At 37.9% G+C, this 25,403-nt stretch overlaps 1 protein-coding gene across 2 annotated transcripts in view; it reads left to right on the top strand.

The window, feature by feature from the left end:
- HOOK1 (hook microtubule tethering protein 1) overlaps positions 1-25,403 on the top strand; it is a 71,508-nt gene that overhangs the window by 40,609 nt on the left and 5,496 nt on the right. The window contains exons 12-21 of one of the 2 annotated variants that reach the window (XM_070786448.1): positions 681-791; positions 11,892-11,979; positions 12,064-12,124; positions 14,007-14,147; positions 16,421-16,514; positions 18,328-18,362; positions 18,987-19,069; positions 19,683-19,783; positions 23,029-23,130; positions 25,224-25,292. In XM_070786448.1, coding sequence (XP_070642549.1) covers positions 681-791; positions 11,892-11,979; positions 12,064-12,124; positions 14,007-14,147; positions 16,421-16,514; positions 18,328-18,362; positions 18,987-19,069; positions 19,683-19,783; positions 23,029-23,130; positions 25,224-25,292 — 885 coding nt within the window. The remainder of the gene's footprint in view (positions 1-680; positions 792-11,891; positions 11,980-12,063; positions 12,125-14,006; positions 14,148-16,420; positions 16,515-18,327; positions 18,363-18,986; positions 19,070-19,682; positions 19,784-23,028; positions 23,131-25,223; positions 25,293-25,403) is intronic. The other variant, XM_070786449.1, reaches the window with a different exon arrangement.

The raw sequence follows: 25,403 nt of genomic DNA, 5'->3' as shown, positions 1-25,403 counted from the left end.
TCCAGGGAAACTTCCCGACCCAGGAATAGAACTGGGGTCTCCTGCATTTCAGGTGGATTCTTTACCCACTGAGCTACCCAGGAAGCCCCAAATAAACACTACTTGTAGTCAGTTGTGTACTTATTATCACATGTATCTTCTATCTGTAATTTTAATTCAAGAGTTGATCATTGAGTTTGTGTTTTCTAGGTCTTTTGGACTTCCCTGATAGCTTAGTTGGTAAAGAATCCGTCTGCAGTGCAGGAGACCTCGGTTTGATTCCTGGGTCAGGAAGATCTGCTGGAGAAGGGATAAACCGCCCACTCCAGTATTATTGGGCTTCCCTTGTGGCATTTTTATTGGCTTCTGAGCTTGTATACTTTGGGGATATTTTATTGTTTCATTAACATTTCTGATAACCAGGGATAAATACCTAGAGAATGGAGTTATAACCTAAAATATTCTCTTTTGTTATTTATCAAACACCCTAGAGAAACAGTAGAAGACTTATGTTTTTTTGCTAAATTATTATTTGTGTATTTTAAAACTTATTTTAATTTTTTATTTACATGCCATTTCCACAAATATTTAGAATTAGACTGTAATCTTACTATAAATTTTATTTCCAGTTCATTTATTGATCTCTGAAATGCTATGAATATTATATACTCTTTATTTTCTACTTTTGTTTCTGATAAAAGGTTCAGGATCTTCATGTTAAACTTTCCTCTGAATCCAAAAGGGCGGACACACTAGCATTTGAAATGAAGCGGCTTGAAGAGAAACACGAAGCTTTACTTAAGGAAAAAGAGGTAAACATAAATGTAATTGATGTGAAATATGTATGTCCTATTTTAGTTTTAATATTATCCTTGCTGTTTTAAGAATGGAAGTGATGTAACCAGTTCTTCTTTCTCCAAATTGAAATTAGTGATGTAAAAGAAAGTCTTGTAGAAATTCTTTGTGCAGTTTTGTTAAATTTTCTTGATATGATGAAGTCATGTCTCAGTGCATGTGTTCCAGCTCTAGACTGTCAATTCCTTGAAAGCAAGGACCATAGATGCAATTTTTAAAAGCTTTATTAGTATATAATTTACATATCATAAATTGCACCTAGTTAAAAGGTATAGTTCAGTAGTGTAAGTATTCAGAGTTGGAAACCATCATTGTTTCTAGAATTCTGTCATCATTCCAAAGAGACCCTGTGCCTGATAGCAGTTATTCTGCATCTGGTCCCCTTTTCCCCAGCCTTAGCAACCATCATCTACTTGCTGTCTGTGAATTTGCCTGGTCTGTCCTGAATAGATAATCATGCACTTTATGACTGGTTTCCATCATTTAGCATAATACTTTCAGGGTTTATCAGTGTTGTAGCAGGTATCAGTACTACACTCATTTTTATTGCTGAGTAGTAATCCATCAGACTTTATTTTGGGGGGCTGCAAAATCATTGCAGATGGTGATTGCAGCCATGAAATTAAAAGACGCTTACTCCTTGGAAGGAAAGTTATGACCAACCTAGATAGAACATGCAAAAGCAGAGACATTGTTTTGCCAACAAAGGTCCGTCTAGTCAAGGCTATGGTTTTTCCAGTGGTCATGTATGGATGTGAGAGTTGGACTGTGAAGAAGGCTGAGTGCCGAAGAGTTGATGCTTTTGAACTGTGGTGTTGGAGAAGACTCTTGAGAGTCCCTTGGACTTCAAGGAGATCCAACCAGTCCATTCTGAAGGAGATCAGCCCTGGGATTTCTTTGGAAGGAATGATGCTAAAGCTGAAACTCCAGTACTTTGGCCACCTCATGCAAAGAGTTGACTCCTTGGAAAAGACTCTGATGCTGGGAGGGATTGGGGGCTGGAGGAGAAGGGGACGACAGAGGGTCAGTTGGCTGGATGGCATCACTGACTCAATGGACATGAGTTTGGGTAAACTGCGGGAGCTGGTGATGGACAGGGAGGCCTGGTGTGCTGCGATTCATGGGGTTGCAAAGAGTCGGACACGACTGAGCGACTGAACTGAACTGAATTGAGTAATCCGTTATATGGATATACTCCATTTTATTTATCTGTTCATCAGTGGAAACAAAGTGCAATTGGGTTGTTTCCACATTTTGCCTATTAAATGAATAATATGGCTATGAACATTTTTTTTTTTTTTTGCCAGTATATTGTTGCATCTTCTTTTTTTTTTTTACTTTACAATATTATATTGGTTTTGCCATACATCAACATGCATCCACCACGGGTGGACACATGTTCCCCATCCTGAACCCCCCTCTCACCTCCCCATACCATCCCTCTGGGTCATCCCGTGCACCAGCCCCAAGCTTCCTGTATCCTGCATCGAACCTGGACTGGCAATTTGTTTCTTACATGATATTATACATGTTTTAATGCCATTTTCCCAAATCATCCCCACCTCCCTCTCCCACAGAGTTGCCAAAAGACTGTTTTATACATCTCTGTCTCTTTTGCTGTCTCGCATACAGGGTTGTCTTTCTAAATTCCATATATATGCGTTAGTATACTGTATTGGGCTATGAACATTTATGTACAAGTTTTTATGTGGACACACATCTTCATTTCTTGAATAGGTGTTGAGGAATGGTATTGCTGGGTCATATGGTAGGTGTTTAACTTTTTTAAGAATTACCAGACTTTTCTAAAGTGGATGAACCATTTTTCATTCTCACTAGTAGTTTGTAAAAGATTCCAATTTCTCCCAACTCTTGTCAAATCATATTGAGTTTTGACTTTGGCTATCCTAGTAGGTATGCAGTAGTATATCATTGTGGTTTTGATTTGTATTTCCCTAATGACAAATGATGTTGAACATCTTTTTATGAACTTATTGACCATTTCTGATTTTATTTCTTTGAGAAATGCCTCTTCAAATTCTTTAGACCATATTTTATTTGTTATTTGCTTTTTTATTTTTGAATTCTAAGAGTTCTTTATATATTCTAGATACAAATCTTTTGTCAGATACGTGGTTTGCAAATATTTTCTCCCATTCTGTGAGTCATCTTTGCACTTTTTAAATGGTGTGTGTATGTGTGTTGCAGCAGAATAGTTTTTTATTTGATGAAAACAAAGTTATCTACTTTTTATTTTGTATTTTTTTGGTGGTGTTTCTATGACACCATTGGGTAACCTTAAGGTTATAAAGGTTTATTCCTCTGTTTTCTTTTAGGAATTTTATATTTTTAGCTCTTATATTTACTCTGTGATCAATATTGAATTCATTTTTATGTGGTATGAGATAGGTTTCTAACTTTCTTCCTTTGTGTTTAGATATTCATTTGTCCCAGCACCATTTGTTGACATGACTGTTTCTTTCCCTCACTGAATATTCTTGATACTACTGTTAAAAATCAGTTGACATGGTCCTGTAATGATGGATATATTATACCTTTGTCAAAACTCATAAAAATGAAACAAAGAATGTCCCCTAATGTAGACTTATGTCCTTTAGTTAATAGTAGTGTATCACTTTTGGCTTATCAGTTCTTACAAGTAGCCACACTAATGCAAGATGTTAATAATAAGGGAAACTGGGGAGTTGGTGAGGGGTGGCGATGATGGAATATATGGGAACTTTGTATTTTCTGTTCAGGTCTTTTTAAAAAAAAAAAAAACCTATTAATTTTTTTAAAGTAAAAAGAAAGCATTTGGCCACAAATGTTAGAGTTTATTTCCAGATTTTTAACTGTCATTGATATACATGTCTAATTTTATGGTAGTACCACACTGTCATGATTACTGAAGCTTTGTACTAAGTTCAAATTGGAAAGTATACTTGTTTGAAATAAGTTCTCCAACTTTTTCTTTGGAAAGCTATTGTTTTGGTTATTCTGGGTCTCTAGCATTTCATACGAATATAAGGGTCAGATTATTGTTACTGCAAAATAGCCAGATTGAAATATTGATAGAAATTTCCTGAATTTGTTGATCAGTTTGGAAACCTGGCCACCTTAATAGCATTAAGTTTTCTGATCCATTAATATGTCATAACATTCCATATATTTAGGTCTTTAGTTTCTTTCAACAGTGTTTTGTAGTTTTCATTTTATAAAATTCATACCTTTTAAAACTGTTCATGAGTTTTTATTCTTTCTGTCAGTGCTAACAATAGAAATACAATTTATTTTTTGACATTGATCTTATATTTTATTTACATCCTTGTTGGATTCCCTTAGTATTTCTAATAGTTTTTAGTGAATTCTTTAGGATTTCTATATACAAAATCAGGACATCTGTAAATTCTTTTTTTGCATTCTGAGTCTTTTATTTCTTGTTAAATTGTCCTGTCTAGAACCTTCAGTACTTTGTTGAAAGAAATGGCAAGGTGAGAGTATCTTTCTCTTGTTTCCAATATTCGAAAGAAAGCATTCATTCTTTCACCATTATGTGTCTTATTAGTTGTAGATTTTATTTGTAGATGCCTTCTGTCAGGTTAAAGAAGTTTTAATTCCTAATTTATTCCATGTTTTTATCCTGAAAGGGTTCTGGATTTTGTCAACTTCTGTTTCTGGGTTAGTAGGATGACACATAGTTCTTGTCTTTTACTGTATTAATGTCATGTATTACATTGATTTTTTAAAATCTTAAACCAGTTTGTGTTCTTAAGGTAAATTTTACTTAGTCATAGGGTATAATCACTTTTGTATGTTGCTTGATTCAGTTTACTAGTATTTTGTTGAGTGTTTTCCCATCTGTATTATAAGAGATATTGGTTGGTAGTTTTGTTTTGATGTCATTGCCTGGTTTTGGTGTCAAGGTGATATGATATAAAATGCATTGAGAAAATGTTCCTGCATTTTTGGTCTTAGCTCACTTAAAGTCTTTGTCTAGTATGTCCACCCACTAGTGTCATCTCATTGACTCTTTCTGTTAACTGTTCATTTTTTTCCCCCTGTGTAGGTATTTCTCTATTTCTTTGCATGTTTTGTTTTTTTGTTGTTGTTTAAAATATGACCTTTAAAATAATAATGTATTTCAACTCTGGAAATCAGATTTCCCCCCAACCTCAGGGTTTTTTGTTTTTGCTGGTTTTTTAGTGACTCTTTTAGACTAATTCTATAAAGTTTTTTTTTCTTTGTAAAGTTTTTTTTTCTTTGTAATGTGGAGCCACTGCATTCTCTGCCCAGTAACCACTGAGATCAGTTAATGATTTGTCAGCTATTTCCGTAGATGTCCCAATCTTTGCCAAAGGACTCAATGTGTGTTTATTTTGGAAAACATCTTCAGTTCTTAGGAAGTTTAAAACTCTGCCTTTGCCTTTATTTCCTGTTTGCACAGGGCTTCAAGTTTATCCAGAGCTGAGACATTGGGGTCCTCTCAGGTTATTTCTGGGCATGCACACAGCTCTGTACATAGCTGACCTCCTGGATCTACAGGAATATGTTAGGACTTTTTAACGTCCTCTATGGATATCTTGTTCCCCAGCTCCTCCTTGTAAGTTTTTGGCAAGAGTCTTATTTGCCTTAACTGGCATCATGCCTTCAGCAGCTATAATGAAAGCAATTGCTGATGATTCACCTACTGACCTGGGGAGTTTCTCTTTCAGTATCCTATCATTTTGCCTTTTCATACTGTTCATGGGGTTCTCAAGGCAAGAATACTGAAGTGGTTTGCCATTCCCTTCTCCAGTGGACCACATTCTGTCAAATCTCTCCACCATGACCCGCCCGTCTTGGGTTGCCCCACGGGCATGACTTAGTTTCATTGAGTTAGACAAGGCTGTGGTCCTACTGTGATTAGATTGACTAGTTTTCTGTGAGTATGGTTTCAGTGTGTTTGCCCTCTGATGCCCTTTACAACACTTACCGTCCTACTTGGGTTTCTCTTACCTTGGGCGTGGGGTTCTCTTCACGGCTGCTCCAACAAAGCACAGCCATTGCTCCTTGCCTTGGATGAGGGGTATCTTCTTGAAAGGTTGTTGTTGAATCACACGAATACACCGGGATTCTTGGCCCCCGGAGGAGAAGAATTCAATCCAGGGCCAGAGACAAGGCTTGATTGCTCGGAGCTTTTGTGTAATAAAGTTTTATTAAAGTATAAAGGAGATAGAGAAAGCTTCTGACATAGGCATCAGAAGGGGGTAGAAAGAGTACCCGCTTGCTAGTGTTAATAATGAGGTTATATAATCCAAAGAATGTCTGGAGGTTGTAAAGACCTCCTCCGACCTACTCCCATAATTTACATTTTAAGATAACACTGTCCTCAGGCAAGATACATCCTTGTAAAGACCAGGTATACTCCCATAATTAACATTTTAAAATAACAGAAGGTTGAATCCAAAGACTGTCCTTAGGCAGGATACATTATTGGTATATAATCCTAAGGAATGTGGAGAAAGAAAAAAGTTTGTCCTTTCTTCCTCCTTGAGAATTTCAGACCCCTCTCTCCTTGGGGACCCCTAGACTCCCTATCAACCTGTCTAGGAACTGATTCTATCATCCTCACCGCCGCCCTTCCTGACCTTCAATGTGGGATAGCTCCTCTAGGCCCTCCTGCGCCCTTGCAGCCACGGCTCCAGGTAACTCCTCTCCTTGCTGACCCTGGCCTCGGGCGTGGGTTGCTCCTCCCGGCCGCCGCCCCTGGCATCGGGCGTGGGGGCATGGGGTAGCTCCTCCCGGCCATCGCCCCTAGATGTTCAAGCTGGTTTTAGAAAAGGCAGAGGAACCAGAGATCAAATTGCCAACATCCGCTGGATCATGGAAAAAGCAAGAGAGTTCCAGAAAAACATCTATTTCTGCTTTATTGACTATGCCAAAGCCTTTGACTGTGTGGATCACAATAAACTGTGGGAAATTCTTCAAGAGATGGGAATACCAGACCACCTGATCTGCCTCTTGAGAAATCTGTATGCAGGTCAGGAAGCAACAGTTAGAACTGGACATGGAACAACAGACTGGTTCCAAATAGGAAAAGGAGTTCGTCAAGGCTGTATATTGTCACCCTGTTTATTTAACTTCTATGCAGAGTACATCATGAGAAACGCTGGACTGGAAGAAACACAAGCTGGAATCAAGATTGCCGGGAGAAATATCAATAACCTCAGATGTGCAGATGACACCACCCTTATGGCAGAAAGTGAAGAGGAACTCAAAAGCCTCTTGATGAAAGTGAAAGTGGAGAGTGAAAAAGTTGGCTTAAAGCTCAACATTCAGAAAACGAAGATCATGGCATCCGGTCCCAGCACTTCATGGGAAATAGCTGGGGAAATAGTGTCAGACTTTATTTTTCTGGGCTCCAAAATCACTGCAGATGGTGACCGCAGCCATGAAATTAAAAGACGCTTACTCCTTGGAAGGAAAGTTATGACCAACCTATATAGCATATTGAAAAGCAGAGACATTACTTTGCCAACAAAGGTTCGTCTAGTCAAGGCTATGGTTTTTCCTGTGGTCATGTATGGATGTGAGAGTTGGACTCTGAAGAAGGCTGAGCGCCAAAGAATTGATGCTTTTGAACTGTGGTGTTGGAGAAGACTCTTGAGAGTCCCTTGGACTGCAAGGAGATCCAACCAGTCCATTCTGAAGGAGATCAGCCCTGGGTGTTCTTTGGAAGGACTGATGCTAAAGCTGAAACTCCAGTACTTTGGCCACCTCATGCGAAGAGTTGACTCCTTGGAAAAGACTCTGATGCTGGGAGGGATTGGGGGCAGGAGGAGAAGGGGATGACAGAGGATGAGATGGCTGGATGGCATCACTGACTCTATGGACGTGAGTCTGAGTGAACTCTGGGAGTTGGTGATGGACAGGGAGGCCTGGCGTGCTGCGATTCATGGGGTTGCAGAGAGTCAGACACTACTGAGTGACTGATCTGAAGGAATATTTTCTGGCACAGCAAGCACCAAATTAGCTCAAATAATGAAAAGCATGATTGGGACTTCTCCAAGGTGCTGCTCGACAGACCAAATAGTGATAGTTTTCTTTTTCTTTTGATATATCTAGCATGGGGCTTTTAAAGAAGAGTTTCATAGCTAGTCAGCCTCTCCAGGTGGTGGTAACCTCTGCTTTCAAAGCTACTCAGGGCTACTCCATGGTTAGGGAGAGGGTGATAGTAATCAGGATAGTTAGAACAAAAAGCTCACTGTTCTGAGGTTTAGCACATTTTCTTTAATAAGTGCTCCTAAAATCATGGCTGACCTTTGGTTAATCTTCAGACTTTTTGAAAAGTTGATTTTGACAAATTTCAAGTGTTCACATTGCATTTTTGAAGGAACAGATTTATAGGGGTCCTGATGCCTGACTGTAGTTATAATTTACAGCATTCAGAGATTCTTAGAACACTGTACACACTGGCCTAAGGATCCTTGGAATCAGTTACCAATTTACTGCTAAGTTGATTGCTTGATAAAGGACAGAAATGGTATGGACCTAACAGAAGCAGAAGATATTAAGAAGAGATGGCAAGAATACACAGAAGAACTGTACAAAAAGGATCTTCACGACCCAGATAATCATGATGGTGTGATTACTGACCTAGAGCCAGACATCCTGGAATGTGAAGTCAGGTGGGCCTTAGAAAGCATCACTACGAACAAAGGTAGTGGAGGTGATGGAATTCCAGTTGAGCTATTCCAAATCCTGAAAGATGATGCTGTGAAAGTGCTGCACTCAAAATGCCAGCAAATTTGGAAAACTCAGCAGTGGCCACAGGACTGGAAAAGGTCAGTTTTCATTCCAATCCCAAAGAAAGGCAATGCCAAAGAATGCTCAAACTACCGCACAATTGCACTCATCTCACACGCTAGTAAAGTAATGCTCAAAATTCTCCAAGCCAGGCTTCAGCAATATGTGAACCGTGAACTTCCTGATGTTCAAGCTGGTTTTAGAAAAGGCAGAGGAACCAGAGATCAAATTGCCAACATCTGCTGGATCATGGAAAAAGCAAGAGAGTTCCAGAAAAGCATCTATTTCTGCTTTATTGACTATGCCAAAGCCTTTGACTGTGTGGATCACAATAAACTGTGGAAAATTCTGAGAGATGGGAATACCAGACCACCTGATCTGCCTCTTGAGAAATTTGTATGCAGGTCAGGAAGCAACAGTTAGAACTGGACATGAAACAACAGACTGGTTCCAAATAGGAAAAGGAGTACGTCAAGGCTGTGTATTATCACCCTGTGTATTTAACTTATATGCAGAGTACATCATGAGAAACGCTGGACTGGGAGAATCACAAGCTGGAATCAAGATTGCCGGGAGAAATATCAATCACCTCAGATATGCAGATGACACCACCCTTATGGCAGAAAGTGAAGAGGAACTCAAAAGCCTCTTGATGAAAGTGAAAGTGGAGAGTGAAAAAGTTGGCTTAAAGCTCAACATTCAGAAAATGAAGATCATGGCATCTGGTCCCATCACTTCATGGGAAATCGATGGGGAAACAGTGGAAACAGTGTCAGACTTTATTTTTCTGGGCTCCAAAATCACTGCAGATGGTGACCGCAGCCATGAAATTAAAAGACGCTTACTCCTTGGAAGGAAAGTTATGACCAACCTAGATAGCATATTCAAAAGCAGAGACATTACTTTGCCAACAAAGGTTCATCTAGTCAAGGCTATGGTTTTTCCTGTGGTCATGTATGGATATGAGAGTTGGACTGTGAAGAAGGCTGAGCACCGAAGAATTGATGCATTTGAACTGTGGTGTTGGAGAAGACTCTTGAGAGTCCTTTGGACTGCAAGGAGATCCAACCAGTCCATTCTGAAGGAGATCAGCCCTGGGATTTCTTTGGAAGGAATGATGCTGAAGCTGAAACTCCAGTACTTTGGCCACCTCATGCGAAGAGTTGACTCATTGGAAAAGACTCTTATGCTGGGAGGGATTGGGGGCAAGAGGAGAAGGGGACGACAGAGGATGAGATGGCTGGATGGCATCACTGACTCAATGGATGTGAGTCTCAGTGAACTCTGGGAGTTGGTGATGGACAGGGAGGCCTGGCGTGCTGCGATTCATGGGGTCGCAAAGAGTTGGACACGACTGAGCGACTTATCTGATCTGATCTGATCTGATCTGGATGGACCTAATAGGGTTTTGTTTATTGATTTGAAGTATAGCAGCATTTAAAATACGATTTTATGTTACTTTTCAGGTTCTGGAAAACTCATTTAAACCTGAGCCTTTTTCTCAGAGTGTAGTAATTTGTCATTTGACTGTCAGCTGTAAAATAAAACGAGTTGAGTTCAGTGGCTCGGTCTTGTACAACTTTTTGCAACCCCATGTGGAGAAGGCAGTGGCACCCCACTCCAGTACTCCTGCCTGGAAAATCCCATGGACGGAGGAGCCTGGTAGGCTGCAGTCCATGGGGTCGCTAAGAGTCGGACACAACTGAGCGACTTCACTTTCACTTTTCACTTTCATGCCTTGGAGAAGGAAATGGCAACCTACTCCAGTGTTCTTGCCCAGAGAACCCCTGGGACGGGTGGGCTGCCGTCTCTGGGGTCCCACAGAGTCAGATACGACTGAAGCGACTTAGCAACAGCAGCACTGGAGCACACCAGGCTTCCCTGTCTATCACCCACTTCTGGAGCTTGCTCAAACTTATGTCCATTGAGTCGGTGATGCCATCCAACTGTTTCATCCTCTGTTGTCCCCTTCTCCTCCTGCCTTCAATATTTCCCAGGAACAGGGTCTTTTCCAGTGAGTTAGTTCTTCACTTCAGGTGGCCATAGTATGAGCTTCAGCTTCATGATCAGTCATTCCAATGAATATTCCAGCCTGATTTCCTTTAGGATGGACTGGTTGGATCTTCTTCCAGTTCAAGGGACTCTCAAGCACTTTCTCCCACACTACAATTCAAAAGCATCAATACTTCGGCGCTCAGCCTTCTTTATGGTCCAACTGTCACAACTATACATGACTACTGGAAAAACCATAGCTTTGACTATATGGACCTTTGTCCATAAAATAATGTCTCTTTTTTAATATGCTGTCTAGGTTTGTCATAACTTTCTTCCAAGGAGCAAGTGTCTTTTACTTTCGTGGCTGCAGTCACCATCTGCAGTGATTTTGGAGCCTGAGAAAATAATCTGTCTCTGTTTCCATTATTTCCCCATCTATTTGCATGAAGTGATGGGACTGGATGCCAGAATCTTCTCTTTTTGAATGTTGAGTTTTAAGCCAGCTTTTTCACTCTCCTCTTTCACCTTCACGAAGAGGCTCTTTAGTTCCTCTTTGCTTTCTGCCACAAGGGTGGTGTCATCGGCATATCTGAGGTTATTGATATTTCTCCCGGCAATCTTGATTCCAGCTTGTGCTTCATCCAGTCCAGTAAAATAAAATAACTAATGACATGAAGTCCTAGCATACTATCCCTGGTAGATAGTGGGTTTTCACAGATTCATACTTCCAATATGCTGTTTACAGTAATAGAAGGAAATAACAAGTCTCTCACATCTCTTACACACTGGACTGTATTCTAGCTTTAGACAAACTTTTTCTTATTCACTACTCAGAACACCTTGTAGGGGCTTATGAATCAGTATCTCAATTTTGATGATAAAGATCTAAAGCCAAAGAGTCAGTAGCTTGCCTTAAATAATACAACTGGAAATAGTAAAACTGAATTCAAGCCACACTCTGTTTGCCTCCAGAGTCCATATCCTGTTATTACTCTAAAGTTAAATTTTTGTACTCTGTTGTATAATACATTCATTTGGTTCAAAGATAAGCTATCTAGTGGGAAAATCACAAGCTTTGTGTTGTATAAAGTCTTGTTATTTATGTGATTTACACAAGAGAAAATTACCCCTTAGCACTAAAACTAAAACGTTGTCTTTTTTAATTAAGTAGGTAGCAATTATCAGATTAACATATTAAGGTAAATTATCTTAAGTATAAAGTACATTGCTTTTGGGCAGAATTAAATATTTTGCTTATATAAATAATTCTTTTTTAGAGACTAATAGAACAGCGTGACACTCTGAAAGAAACAAATGAAGAGCTTCGATGTTCACAAGTACAACAGGATCACCTAAACCAAGCAGGTGGATTTTGTTGCATTTAGAAAAGGTTTTTTAATGTTAGATACTGGGATGTTAATCTGTTTTTTCGTTGCTGATATTGTTTAGATGCGTCCGCTACAAAAAGTTATGAGAATCTTGCTGCTGAGATTATGCCAGTGGAATATAGGTAAATTTGTTTTTATCAATTGACAACCCATACTTAATATTAGAAATGTGAATTCTTTTCATAATTTTCTAAGCCTTTATTTTTCATTTTATGAGTCATAGAGCTTGAAAATACTTTGTCTCATCTGCTTATACTTTCTAAATCATATTGTTACTGCTACTATAGCAGTTTAAAAATTTACCAGAAATAAAATTTCACTTACTAGCTGAATAACATATTCTGGTTTTTTGTAATATGACCTTTATTGTGTAGAACTTATTTTTCTATCCTTAAACTCTTTGGTATCACTTTAAAATGACAGTTATTTAATGGACAGGAATTTCCTTTCTTAAACTCTGGAAAACCTTTTTAATACATAGTTTTCAAATTCCCAGCAGTGAAACAAAGTAGGAGATGATCTGTCAATTGCAGGACGAGTAAGCCAGAGTTAAAATACACATTTTAAAGGTTCCTCTTGACCCAACTTTTATTTTGGTATTTTATTGCTGTGTTTACTTCTAGGTATTTGACTTACCTGGTATTTTTACGGTCTTCTTTTCCTTTTTGTGGCAACAGTTTTACTTATTAATTACTTCACATCCTACTCTTTATTTATTACTGAGATATAATTCATGCATTTACAAATGTGCAGCCTGGTACTTTTTAGTAGTCACAAGTTGTACAACCATCATCGCTATCTAATTCTAGAACATTTTCATCCTCCCCAAAAGATACCCATTCCTGCCTCCCCTCCAGTGCCAGCTCCAGGTAGCCAGTAATCTACTCTTTATCTCTGTGGATTTGCTTATTACAGACATTTCATATTTGTGGAATCATACCATATGTGGCCTTTTGTGGTTGAATTCTTTCATTTTGCATAGTTTTTATAAGTTGTTGATTTTCAGTTTGTTCAGTTTTTTTGCTGTTAAGATAAAGCTCCTTACAAGCTGGGCTGGAAACTAACTTGCACTTTTAGTTAGTAATATCCAGTGGTATTAATCAGGAGAAGGCAATGGCACCCTGGAAAATGGCATCCTGGAAAATCCCATGGATGGAGGAGCCTGGTAGGCTGCAGTCCATGGGGTTGCTAAGAGTCGGATACCACTGAGCGACTTCACTTTCACTTTCATGCATTGGAGAAGGAAATGGCAACCCACTCCAGTGTTCTTGCCTGGAGAATCCCAGGGATGGGGGAGCCTGGTGGGCTGCTGTCTATGGGGTCGCACAGAGTCAGACATGACTGAAGTGACTTAGCAGCAGCAGCAGTGATATTAATCACTTAAAAATAGTCCTATGAGCCTATATTTTTAAAGTTATCATGCTGGCATTCAGAACAGAAATTGAGATTAATTGAAATTAGTTGTTTTTGGGTAATGGGATTTAGGAGGGCAGCAGGTAGTAGAGCATTATTTTTAATTTAACACCATTCCTATCATTTGCATTTTTAAAAAATATATATGTATATATACCTTTAATAAAATATTTTCTAGAAACAGAATTCTAAAGACAGTCATTAGCATAAAAGGATATTTAAAAATTTTAGGCAGACTGTAATTTCTTAAATCTATTGCTTTTTCTTCATATGTTTTTTAAGGATGTGCTGTATATTACTTTAATGTGAATTGTTTCTCAATTATCAAAAAAAATTCATATTATCTCTTGGAGAGTTGCATAATAAACATTTATTGATCTATAATCTTGTACCTTTAAAAATTTACTATTTGTTTTTTGAGACATAGTGTTAGAGTGTACATTTTTTTTAAAAGAAAAGCTTTTAGAAACTTTAGTAACATTTCAAAATGACAGCTGTTGAGTAGATAGAAATTTTCTTTTTCAAAAGTTAAAGAATTTTTTAAACTCATATTTAAAAAATTTAAAAAGAAATTTTGATTTTTAACATCAGGGAGGTGTTCATTCGACTGCAACATGAAAATAAGATGCTTCGATTACAGCAGGAAGGCACTGAGAACGAGCGTATTGAGGAGCTGCAGGAGCAGCTGGAGCAGAAGCACCGCAAGATGAATGAGCTGGAAACCGAGCAGAGGTGACTGATGCACTCCTTCCTAGTCGATGATCATAGCCATTTAATTACCTGGCCACAGAATTGTGACTCACAAAGGCGGAAGATGTCATTGTAGTTCAAATCATTAGGATTTGTGCAAGTTTCAGTTTCTGTTTTTTTCATCTCTCACTATCCATTATTTTTAGCAGACTTTGTTAAGCAGATTGCTTATTCTTGAATTTCATTCATATGTCTTCACAAATGACAGAAAATTTAACAAATGAATAAATGGCAATAAATGGTTTTCAACTGGAGTCCGGTGCACAGATGGTACACAGATTGTGGAATCAAATTTGAATGCCACCTTTAGTTAACTGGGCATTTACTTAAACTCACACTTAGTATCCCAGATATAAATTGGAGATGGCACCTATTTGCAGGTTGTAATGAAGATTACAGGTAATGTGTTTAAAACAGATGGTGTACTTATTTGATACCAGTGAGGTGCTTAAAATTTATAAATATTTTTTAAAAATTATGTTCAGGTGGCGCTTGGGCTTTCCTGGTGGCTCATTGGTAAAGAACCCACCTGCCAATGTGGGAGATGCGGATTTGAACCTTGGGTTGGGAAGATCTCTTGGAGAAGGAATGGCTACCCACTCCAGTATTCTTGACTGGGAAATCTCATGAACAGAGGAGCCTGGCAGGGCCACATTTCATGGGGTCGCAAAGAGTCAGACACGACATAGTGACTATACTACAACACCAACATGTGGTGCTTACTAGTGAGCTTCTAAGCTCTTTTTGATATTAACTCATGAAATTCTTATAATAACTCTATGAAGTAGTAAGTGTGATAATCTCATTTTATGAACAGGAAACCGAGGGTGCAAGGACGTTAAGAAACTTGCCCAAATCACACAGCTAGTGAGTTCTGGACCTGCCTTTGAGCCTTGTGTCAGTCAGGCTTCAGTCTGTGCTGTTACCACTGTTGCTGTCCTGCCTCTTACAAATAGCATACTGGCAATAAAAGTATTTGGGTTTGTTGGACATACCTGTATTGGATCTGAGAGATCACTAGGAATTTTAGACACTTGAACCTTGTCTGTCAACCTGTATGTGTACTATTATATCAACCGTAGTTAAAAGAATAATAGCATTTTAGCTTCTTGAAGAGACTGTTGAAAGTGAAAGTCGCTCAGTCATGTCCAACTCTTTGTGACCCCACGTGCTATACAGTCCATGGAATTCTCCAGGCCAGAATACTGGAGTGGGTAGCCTTTCCCTACTCCAGGGCATCTTTCCAACTCAGGGATCGAACCCAGGTCTCCTGCATTGCAGGCAGATTCTTTACCAGCTGAGCCATAAGGGAAATATTGCTAATTTATATAATTCAGTATCAGCACTGGAGATGCTGAGTTTGAGCTTTTAATACAGGAAGGTAAACATGTGAATAGGTAATGATTATGTAATATATATAACAGTGGAAATATGTAGTATTATAGTGGGCAGGGGATGTTTTGTCATATACATATATATGAAGAGAAAGACAGATACTAATTGTCTTGCTGGTAACTTCAGTAGAGGTAATGATTAAGCAAGGTTTTAAAGAATGAGATTTTGCCAAGTTAAAAAGCTACACTTGTTGCTAGTGCCAGGCTCTTTAACGTCATGAAGAAATGGTTGAAAAAATGGTGGCCTTCCTTTTCTTGCAATACCGTAGGAAATCTGAAACAAGAAACAGAAACCTAGTTTCCATTCATTAAAAATACAACTGAAGGAAAACTGAGCTAGTTTTCTAATTTTTATTCCAGTGAGTTCACTGCAGAAATGTTATGCTTTTTAAACTAACTCATTAAGGTACTTTAAACTTTTAAATGTGGGCATATATGCTTTTAGGATAAAAATATCTTTTTTAAAAGAATATTTCCTTGAAAGTAGTTTACTGTACCATATATTATATCTAGCCACAGGTAGTTTTTCAGCTTTGGTTGTTGCTATTAAATGCACACTCTGTGAGTTAAATTGCATAATGCACCTGGCTTCCCTGGAGGCTCAGCAAATAAAGAATCCGCTGGCAATGTAGGAGAAGTGGGATTGATCCCTGGGTGGGGAAGATCACCTGGCAGGGAGTATGGCAACCCTCTCTAGTTTTCTTGCCTGGAGAATTCCAATGGACAGAGGAGCCTGGCAGACTATAGTCCATAGGGTCACAAAGAGTTGGACACAATTGAAGCAATTTAGCACACATGCACGAATCCTTAAGTACTTTGACTTTCAGTACAAATAAACACATGTAACCCATCTTATAATAGGCTGAGCAAAGAGCGAATCCGAGAGTTGCAGCAGCAGATTGAGGACCTCCAGAAGTCTTTACAAGAACAAGGCTCCAAGTCTGAAGGTGAAAGTGTAAGTAACTTAAAAATTATGATACTTCTGTTGTGGATGGACTCTCTGTAATTGGTCCTGATGCCCAAATTAATCTTATATTTGAAAATGCTACCCTTATCATTGGGGGGTGCCCTTAAATACCGTATATATCTGCATAACAGATGCAGTGACTTTGCCAATTTGAAGCCTATAAATCAGTAATATGGGTTGGAAAGTGATTTGTATCTGCTGTTCTTCAATAGCTACCCCTTAGATTCATGTAATTCCTGATTACATGCATGCTACACTTGAACCTTCACAGTAGTGCTGGAATCCCAACAGGACTAGCCTGAGAAAAACCCTAATAAGAGTAATTAGCAGTCAGAATTGAGGAAAAGAGAGAGTGAGAAAGCGATTTCTACCAAAAGAGCACTCAGGAAATAGTAGATCACACCAGCCTCCAAAGGACAGAAATCTTAAAGCAGTCTTGAAGTACATTGCCCCTTAATTCTTCCCTCCTTTCCTACAGACTCATGGCCTTGCCATTTCTAATGGTTTTTATGGTCAATAATTGTGAGGGTATAGAGACAAGAGAACCTAAAAGAGATCATACAGTGTAACTGAGTAGACATAGCAATGTTGCCCTAGTTTGATTTCTGTGCAGAGAAAAAAAGGAGTAATAATTGAGGGAGAATGTATTTAACTAAAACAACAATAACAAAAAGGAAGGGTGTGTTAGATAGATTTTGATTGGATAGAATGTTAGCTGACATACCTGTATTGATGGGGGAGAAAACTATGGAGTGAGAGTAAATAAGATGAAAAGGAAGATTGAAAGGGTTGTTTCCTTTCTGTCTTTTATATGCTTTATATGATTTTCTCTTTCTTCCCTGGGGGCTTGGAAAATAGAAATCGTCTCATGCATGGCGGCATCTCATATGTGCATATATACGGTATTGTACCTCTCTAATACAAATTTTGTTAAGCCACAGTAGAGAATATTTTTAAAATGGGATCATTTTGGGGTAGTACATTTTGGATCGCAGTGTTTTAAAGATTTTAAATTTATCACTATAAAAAATTTATTGGAGAGCTTTCCTGGTGGTCCAGTGGCTGAGACGCCACATTTCCACTGCAAAGGGCATAGGTTCAGTTCCTGGTCAGGAAATTAAGACCCTGTGTGCTGTGTGGTTCGGCCAAAAACAAACAAACAAAAATAATTGGTATCAAAAATACATTTCAGATTATATATTTCAAACTTTTCAATCTGTTTGGTAGATGATTCAGAACTACTATTGCCACTTAAATTCCTATTCTTTTAAACAGAAAATTTTGTGTTTTAAATTTTTTTTTAACAAAATCCAGTTGCTTCATTTTGATGTTATCATTAGAAGTGTTTGCATTTAATGGTAAGGTTTTATTATAGAGATGATATAGTTTTTTAAGTCTGTTCTTCAGTGAAGGTCTAAAATCTTAAATTTTATATTTTAGATGGATAATTCTTTAGATGTTTAAATGTTTGATACTCCTCAGTATATCACATTCAGCTTGCATTTGCTATTTTTCATCAAGTTCAAATTTTACTTTCATTGTATTTAGAAATATGAAGCATTTTTCTTTCTACTCTTGCACTATTCCTAATTTAATTTTCTGTTCTCTTTCCTGTCTTCGTTGAAGTAAAAATATACTTAAAATTTTATGTTTTGAAAGTATGTTATTAGAAATAAAATTTTAAAAACATTTATTATTTTATATAATCCATCTTCAAAAGGAGGTAAAGAGATTTTGATGTCTGAAAAACTTACCTTTGTCACAATAGTTATCTTACAGCAACTTTTTCTAATTTTTATAGTCCAGCAAACTAAAGCAGAAGTTGGAAGCTCATATGTAAGTAAAACTGATACTTCGTTTCAAATGTGAGAGGGGAAGGATTTTACTTTAAAAGGTTATTAATACCCTTTTCTGATTTTGTTTATAAAAAGTAAAAACCCTGATGCAATCGAATGTTCAGCACTGTCACCAAAATGTGAAAAGAAAAACATGGTAAAAGATTCAGCCTGCCTGCTCGTGATCCCAAACTCCTGTATTTTTCAATTGCTAGTGTCATTTGAAGAATTTACAAAATAGACAACTGTCACAACTAGATTATGTGGAAAGGAAAAGTGAAAGTGTTAGTCTCTCGGTCATGTCCAACTCTTTGTGACCCCATTGTAGCCCGCCAGGCAATGTGGGGTGTTTAACCTGTAAAATATTTATTTTAACTTTCTTAGGAAAGTTAGGGTGGCTGGGGAAAAAAAACTAAAATTTTTGCCATTCACCACGTGTCAGGCAGTTTGCATCCTCACAACCAACCCTTAGAATACTTGCCAGGGATTATTACCATTTCACAGATAAGGAAATTATGAATCAGAAAGTGACTTGTCCATAGTCCACAGATGTTATATGGCAGAAAGCAGTTTTCATTCTTAGGTCTCTCTGGCTCCAAACCTCCATGCTCTTTCCATTACTTAGGGAAAAACTAACAGAGGTCCATGAAGAACTACAGAAGAAACAAGAGCTCATTGAAGACCTCCAGCCAGATGTAAACCAGAACGGTGGGTATTTGTAAAAACCTGAATCAGACTGTATCTAAAGACTTGCCTTTTTAGTTGAAGGATGCTAGAACTGTGTATATAAGTCTTTGGGCAATGCAAAGATAAATACGTTGCAAATAAAAATCATTGATAATTTTCAATGATTTAAGTAATTAATAAATGATTATATCTTAAAGCAAAAAGTAAATCTATAAAATGAACCGAATGATATATAGGAGTATCAAACATTGTAAAACATAATAGAATTAGCAATTTGGAAGTGTAAATAAAATTTGTAATCAGATTAAAATGAGCTTCAAATATGTAGAAAGAACATTTTACTTTGTGATGGTTGTGCTTAAATAATAAGCTGTATTTGCTCATTGAAATACCTGCTAGAAAGGAGAAAAATAGGTTGGGAATGCAAATTATTGATATTTTTGAGAAAAAATAATACAAAATAAACAGGGATGTCTTGGGTATAGTTCAAAAGTTTTAGAGAATTCACTATAAAGAAGGAATAAAAGGTTTCTCTCTTAAGTTCTCTTTATCAGTCTTTAGAAAATACATGTACTCTTTTTATGTGAGGAGGGAGTATTTCAAATTGGTCATATCTCTTTGTTTTCAACAATAGTACAAAAGATCAATGAGCTTGAAGCTGCTCTTCAGAAGAAAGATGAAGATATGAAAGCAATGGAGGAAAGATACAAAATGTACTTAGAGAAAGCAAGAAATGTGAGTGGCTTGTCTTCCAGCATTTTAGTCTTTGTGACTCGGGTTCTAACGGGGTCCATACCCCCCTTCATGGATCTACGTCACGTTGCTTTGCTCCTTACCACCCTGCCTTGTCAGTCAGGTCCCTATTTGCAAGGCAGACATATTAGCAGTATTTTAAGGCTCTGCATAAAATTCTCTTCTTTTATTCAGTAAATAGAAACAGGTACAATAACTGCACATGACTTCATAGGGACAGTTTAAATGTTGCAGTAACCTCACTGGAGAAAATGATTACTGTAAGTAACGTAATCTTTAGCTCTTACAATTAACATTTGCCTTTATGAAAACTGAGCTTTGAAAACGTGTTTAACTTGTTTTAGCATTGTCTATAATAGACACTAAAGACTGGTCTACTGTCCACCAGATTATTCTTTCCCTTATTTCATACTTTTTCTTAAATATTTGTAAGTACTGTTTTCATAAAATCTTTTACTTCCGTGAATATATTTTATTCATTAACTGTAAGTATTTTCAAAGAATGTTATTGTACCTGCAGCAACAGGTAAACCCCATGACCTCAAGGCTTAACAAGGTAGGAGTTTACTTCTTGGTCAGTGTGGGAGGGGCTCTACTCTACGCAATCATGCAGAGTCCCAAGCTGACGGAGGCTCAGCCTTCTTCACTATGGAGTTCTCAGATTCACTTGACATTGTCCAGCTGTGGATTGGGGAAGACAGCCAAGATTGCATGGGAGATACTCAGTGGATCAGGTGTAAAGCACTTCCCTCTCATTTCATTGGGCAGAATTCAGGCATGTGGCTGCTCCCAGCTTCTAGGGAGGCAGGCTTGTGAAACATCCAGGCAGACTGCCACAGTTCAGTGTCTCAGTTAAAAACAAAAGTGTAAATGCTTTCAGTGAAAATATATTGTAAGGTTCCCAGAGACAACTGCTCATAACCTTTTGGTATATTTTCTTAACAGTGCATTTTTTTCAATGCCTATTATCTCTGTGATTGTTTACCATAATACAAACGCACACTTGGTTTGTATGATCATATCACATATGATTTGTGATCATATGATTTGTATTTTAAAACTTAATGTTCTCATGTTATATAGATATAATTTAATATTTAATGTTATGCTAAGTACTGGGAATGCAGTGGCAAAGAAGACACTTTGTATATGAAGCAGACTACAAAATAAAAGACTCGCTAGGTAATATTCTTTCAGTTGAGTGGATATATCATAGTTTACCTAGTCGATGTCCTATTGTTGGAAAAATTTTGTTTCCATGTCTTTTTTTTTTTTTTTTGCTCCTAAAAATAAGGCTATAGGCAGCATATTTATATAGAAAGTTTTTCGCCTTATTTTGGTTTATTGTCTTAATTTCATTCCTAGGTTTATCTATCAAATAAAATTCTTAGGTCAAAGTATAAGAACATTGTTAAGATGCTTGAAATGATATTCCAAAAGTATTATAACTACTTAGATGAAGCAGTGACAATGAATCCCATCTTCTTGCTGTCATCAAATATTGTCATTTAAAAAACAGCTGCTTTTTTGGTAAATATGATTTTGTTTTTTACCCTTATGCTACTTCAGGGCAGAGGTTAAAGTAGTACCATGTGTATATAATTGGAGAAGGCAATGGCACCCCACTCCAGTACTCTTGCCTGGAAAATCCCATGGACGGAGGAGCCTGGAAGGCTGCAGTCCATGGGGTCGCTGAGGGTCGGACACGACTGAGCGACTTCACTTTCACTTTTCATTTTCATGCATTGGAGGAGGAAACGGCAACTCACTCCAGTGTTCTTGCCTGGAGAATCCCAGGGACAGGGGAGCCTGGTGGGCTGCCATCTCTGGGGTCACACAGAGTCGGACACAACTGAAGCGACTTAGCAGCAGTAGCAGCAGCATGTGTATATAATAGAAAACTCAGAAAATATAAAAAAGTCACAACCATACTTTCAGCACTTAGAGGCAACAAACTATTAATGTGTTCTTTGTAATTAAACTGTGATTTAAACACTAATATGTCTGCTTTTATAATGTGTACTTCTATGGGAGTGTCCCCTGACTCTGGTGAACTGTTGTAGTCCCATCTGCCGTAATGCCTGCCGCATTTAGTGCTCAGTAAATTGTTTTGAATGAACCACAGTAATTTTCAGGGATTATTACCTTCTAGTCTTTTTTTCCTTAACTTCTGTAAACATAGATGAAATTTTCTGAATTCATTAAATTTTCAGTTCAGTCACTTAGTCGTGTCCAATTCTTTGCAACCCCATGGACTGCAGCACACCAGGCTTCACTGTCCCTCAACAACTCCTGGAGCTTGCTCAAACTCATGTCCATCAAGTCAGTGATGCCATCCAACCATCTCATCCTCTGTTGTCCCCCCCTCCTGCCTTCAGTCTTTCCCAGCATCAGGGTCTTTTCCAGTGAGTCAGTTCTTTGCATCAGGTGGCCAAATTATTGGAGTTTCAGTAAATTTTAAATCCTTTAAAATAGCTTTGTAATTAGATCAAACAAATGACCTTATTATTGGAAACTTGTTTTTGCTTGTAATTTACACCTGATATTTCTGAGTTGATTTTCCACCATAGTAGGAAAACACCTAGTAAACTAGGTGACCACCTAGTAAACTAGGTGACCACCTAGTAAACTAGGTGACCACCTAGTTTAGTCCACTCTGAGCCACATCTGATCAAACTTTGTTTTTACTCAACTTGTAGTAATTTACATAGCTATAATTGAGTACTCTAGAATTTACACATAAAATCATCAATACCTATTATATTGATCTTATATATTGAATTACATTTAACTAGATAATGGTGATAAAAAAGATTATTGCTAAGAAATTTTTGTTACTCTTAACCGTGTATATTCAGCAGATTGTATAATTATTGAATTCATTTTAATTAAACTTAAACAAAATTTTTAATTTGTCTGATATAAGTCAGATAAATGTTTAAAAGGGTTATTTCAAGGCTTCAGTGCTCAAAGCTTTATAAAGCTAAGTAACTATTCCTGAGTACTGTGTCTTGAAGAAAGGAAATTTGATTTGGGGATGTGTATCTTCATATTTTTAATATTGAATTTCTTTAGAATGTTATTTTTATTATTCTGCACTTAACTCTTGGATCACTTTCTGGATAATGTTCCACTTTATTTACACTGATTTTATGGACTGTGTTCATATTTCAGTATTTGACAAAGTAAACATAAGAGATTTGTTTTGTTTTCTTTCCTTTAAACAGGTAATAAAAACTTTAGATCCCAAATTAAATCCAGCATCAGCTGAAATAATGCTACTTAGAAAGCAGTTGGCAGAGAAAGAGAGAAGAATTGAGATTCTGGAGGTAAAATTTCCATATGCATTTATCCCCTCTTAATTCTGTATAATCCTAATAATTAACTGCTGTTAGCATTTTCCATTAATGATCAAGTTTCACAAGAACTTAGAAGAGTAGCACATTTTAGCACTCAGTATGGTTATTACAGAGCATCTCACTAGCCCACAAGATGGGCCTTTCCAAGCTTGTGTACCCTGCCGCATTGTATGTCTCTCTGTCTGTAACAGCCAGTCATATAGCTAGTCCTTCTTTCTAGTAGAGTTCTGCTATCATGCTCCTTTTAAAATCAAAGGATGGATGAGAGTTCATTTTTTTTTTAAAAAGAAACAAAGCTCATCTGGCACCCTACTCCAGTACTCTTGCCTGGAAAATACCATGGATGGAGGAGCCTGGTAGGCTGCAGTCCATGGGGTCGCGAAGAGTCGGACACGACTGAGCGACTTCACTTTCACTTTTCACTTTCATGCATTGGAGAAGGAAAACCCACTCCAGTGTTCTTGCCTGGAGAATCCCAGGGACGGGGGAGTCTGGTGGGCTGCCGGTCGCACAGAGTTGGACATGACTGAAGTGACTTAGCAGCAGCAGCAGCAGTACTCAGTTAACCAGATTCTTCTTCCCTTTTCTTCTCCCTGTAAGTCAACTAGGAAGGTTATGTTTTAGGGAAGTGTATTCATTTATCATTTTCTTTACATTATTTCTGAGCCATTAGATAGAGTGTGGTAAAAATATTTAAAGACTTGAAGACTTTAATATCCAGCATGTACACCAGCGTTATGGTGGCACTTGCTATAAATGCTTGTCCAGGCCATGTCAGGCATTGTAAAAAGCACTGGATAGAGGCATCTCTCGGGAGAAATACTATTCATTCTTCAGGATCCAGTTTGAATATCTCCTCTTTTATAAAGCTCTCCGTGTATAGCTTAGGCACAGTTAGTGATCTCTCCATAGTGACTCCATGTACTTTGAACTCATGAATTCATTCCATGATAGCATCTTTCTTTATGACATGTGTTAGAGTGTCTTGAGGACAGGGGCTGTATCTTATATCTCTGTACCCGCAGCATTCAGTATCACATCAATCAGAGGCCAAGGTTACAGCTTTAGTGTTAATATATGTTCAAGTTATCAACTTCCTCTCTAGTCGTCAGTCTGTTCATCCGTAAAATAATGGGACTTGAACTGAATGATTGCTGAACTCTAAGTTGCTCTGATTATTCACTTCCCAGTGAAAGCCCATGAGCTGAGTACACCAGTGTCGTTGCCTGACATGCAGCTCCCTAACAGCTGTGATGATAAAACCATGCCTCTAATACAGGGCTCTGAGGAAATCTTCAGTTAAGACCCTTCATATGGACTTTTAATTTATGGATGCGTATCTGTATACACACTGCAGAAGTAAAGAGCAGAAAGCTAGTGTTTATAGCAGAGGTTATTCTGTCTGCATTCTCCTTGGGCAGTCCTCCTGGAGTGCCTGTGATCCAGAAGATCATCTTACCTCCTTTGTTTCCTGTACGCTTTTTGTTTCATGAGCATCTGTAGGAACATTCACATGTTTTAGGTTATAACATTTTATATGAGTCAACTATATCAGGTGCTCAACAAAATTACAAAATCCACTGTACTAGAATAGTTAAGAAATGAATGTCAGTCTCTAGGCAAACAGATAGGGCCACAGCCAGTCTAGTATACAGACAGAACAATTGGTGCTTAAGCTTTACAGGAAATTTTAAAAGATTTTTCGGGTTATTTTTCCCCACATCCCTTTTCTCCTTAGTTTTGACTCCTCCACAGGTGCAGCTCTGTTTTGTCACTGAAGCCAGTGGTTACTTTTTTCTCTAGATAGAATCGCTCAGTTTTTGTTGTTATTGTTCAGTATCTGTTCTCCCAGTAAACTTCCTACATTTATTAGTCAGTCTTACTCTTTCCTAAAGGTGTTGGGCATATACTCTCCATGATTCAGCTTTACATTTTGTCTGCTGTATGTGCCTCCCAGCACATTCTTCACATTCTCTTGATCATGAGCATAATGAAAAAGTATCCATTTTTAGCAGTTTGGGTTTATTTCTGGGATATTAAATAGTCCTCGTATCTTTTTCCAGAGTGAATGTAAAGTAGCAAAATTCCGTGATTATGAAGAAAAGCTCATTGTTTCTGCCTGGTATAATAAGGTGAGTTGAAATTTAGCCAGTGACTGGATGTCTTGAACCATGCTCATCAAGCATTTTGACCATGACCCATGGAAGGAATCAGTGCAAATCAGAACATGCTCCTGTTTATGC

Source organism: Bos indicus, chromosome 3, assembly GCF_029378745.1.
Source record: "Bos indicus isolate NIAB-ARS_2022 breed Sahiwal x Tharparkar chromosome 3, NIAB-ARS_B.indTharparkar_mat_pri_1.0, whole genome shotgun sequence".
Classification (NCBI taxonomy): domain Eukaryota; kingdom Metazoa; phylum Chordata; class Mammalia; order Artiodactyla; family Bovidae; genus Bos; species Bos indicus.
The sequence above is the reverse complement of the archived record's forward strand: the minus strand, read 5'-3'. Positions and strand labels throughout refer to the sequence as shown.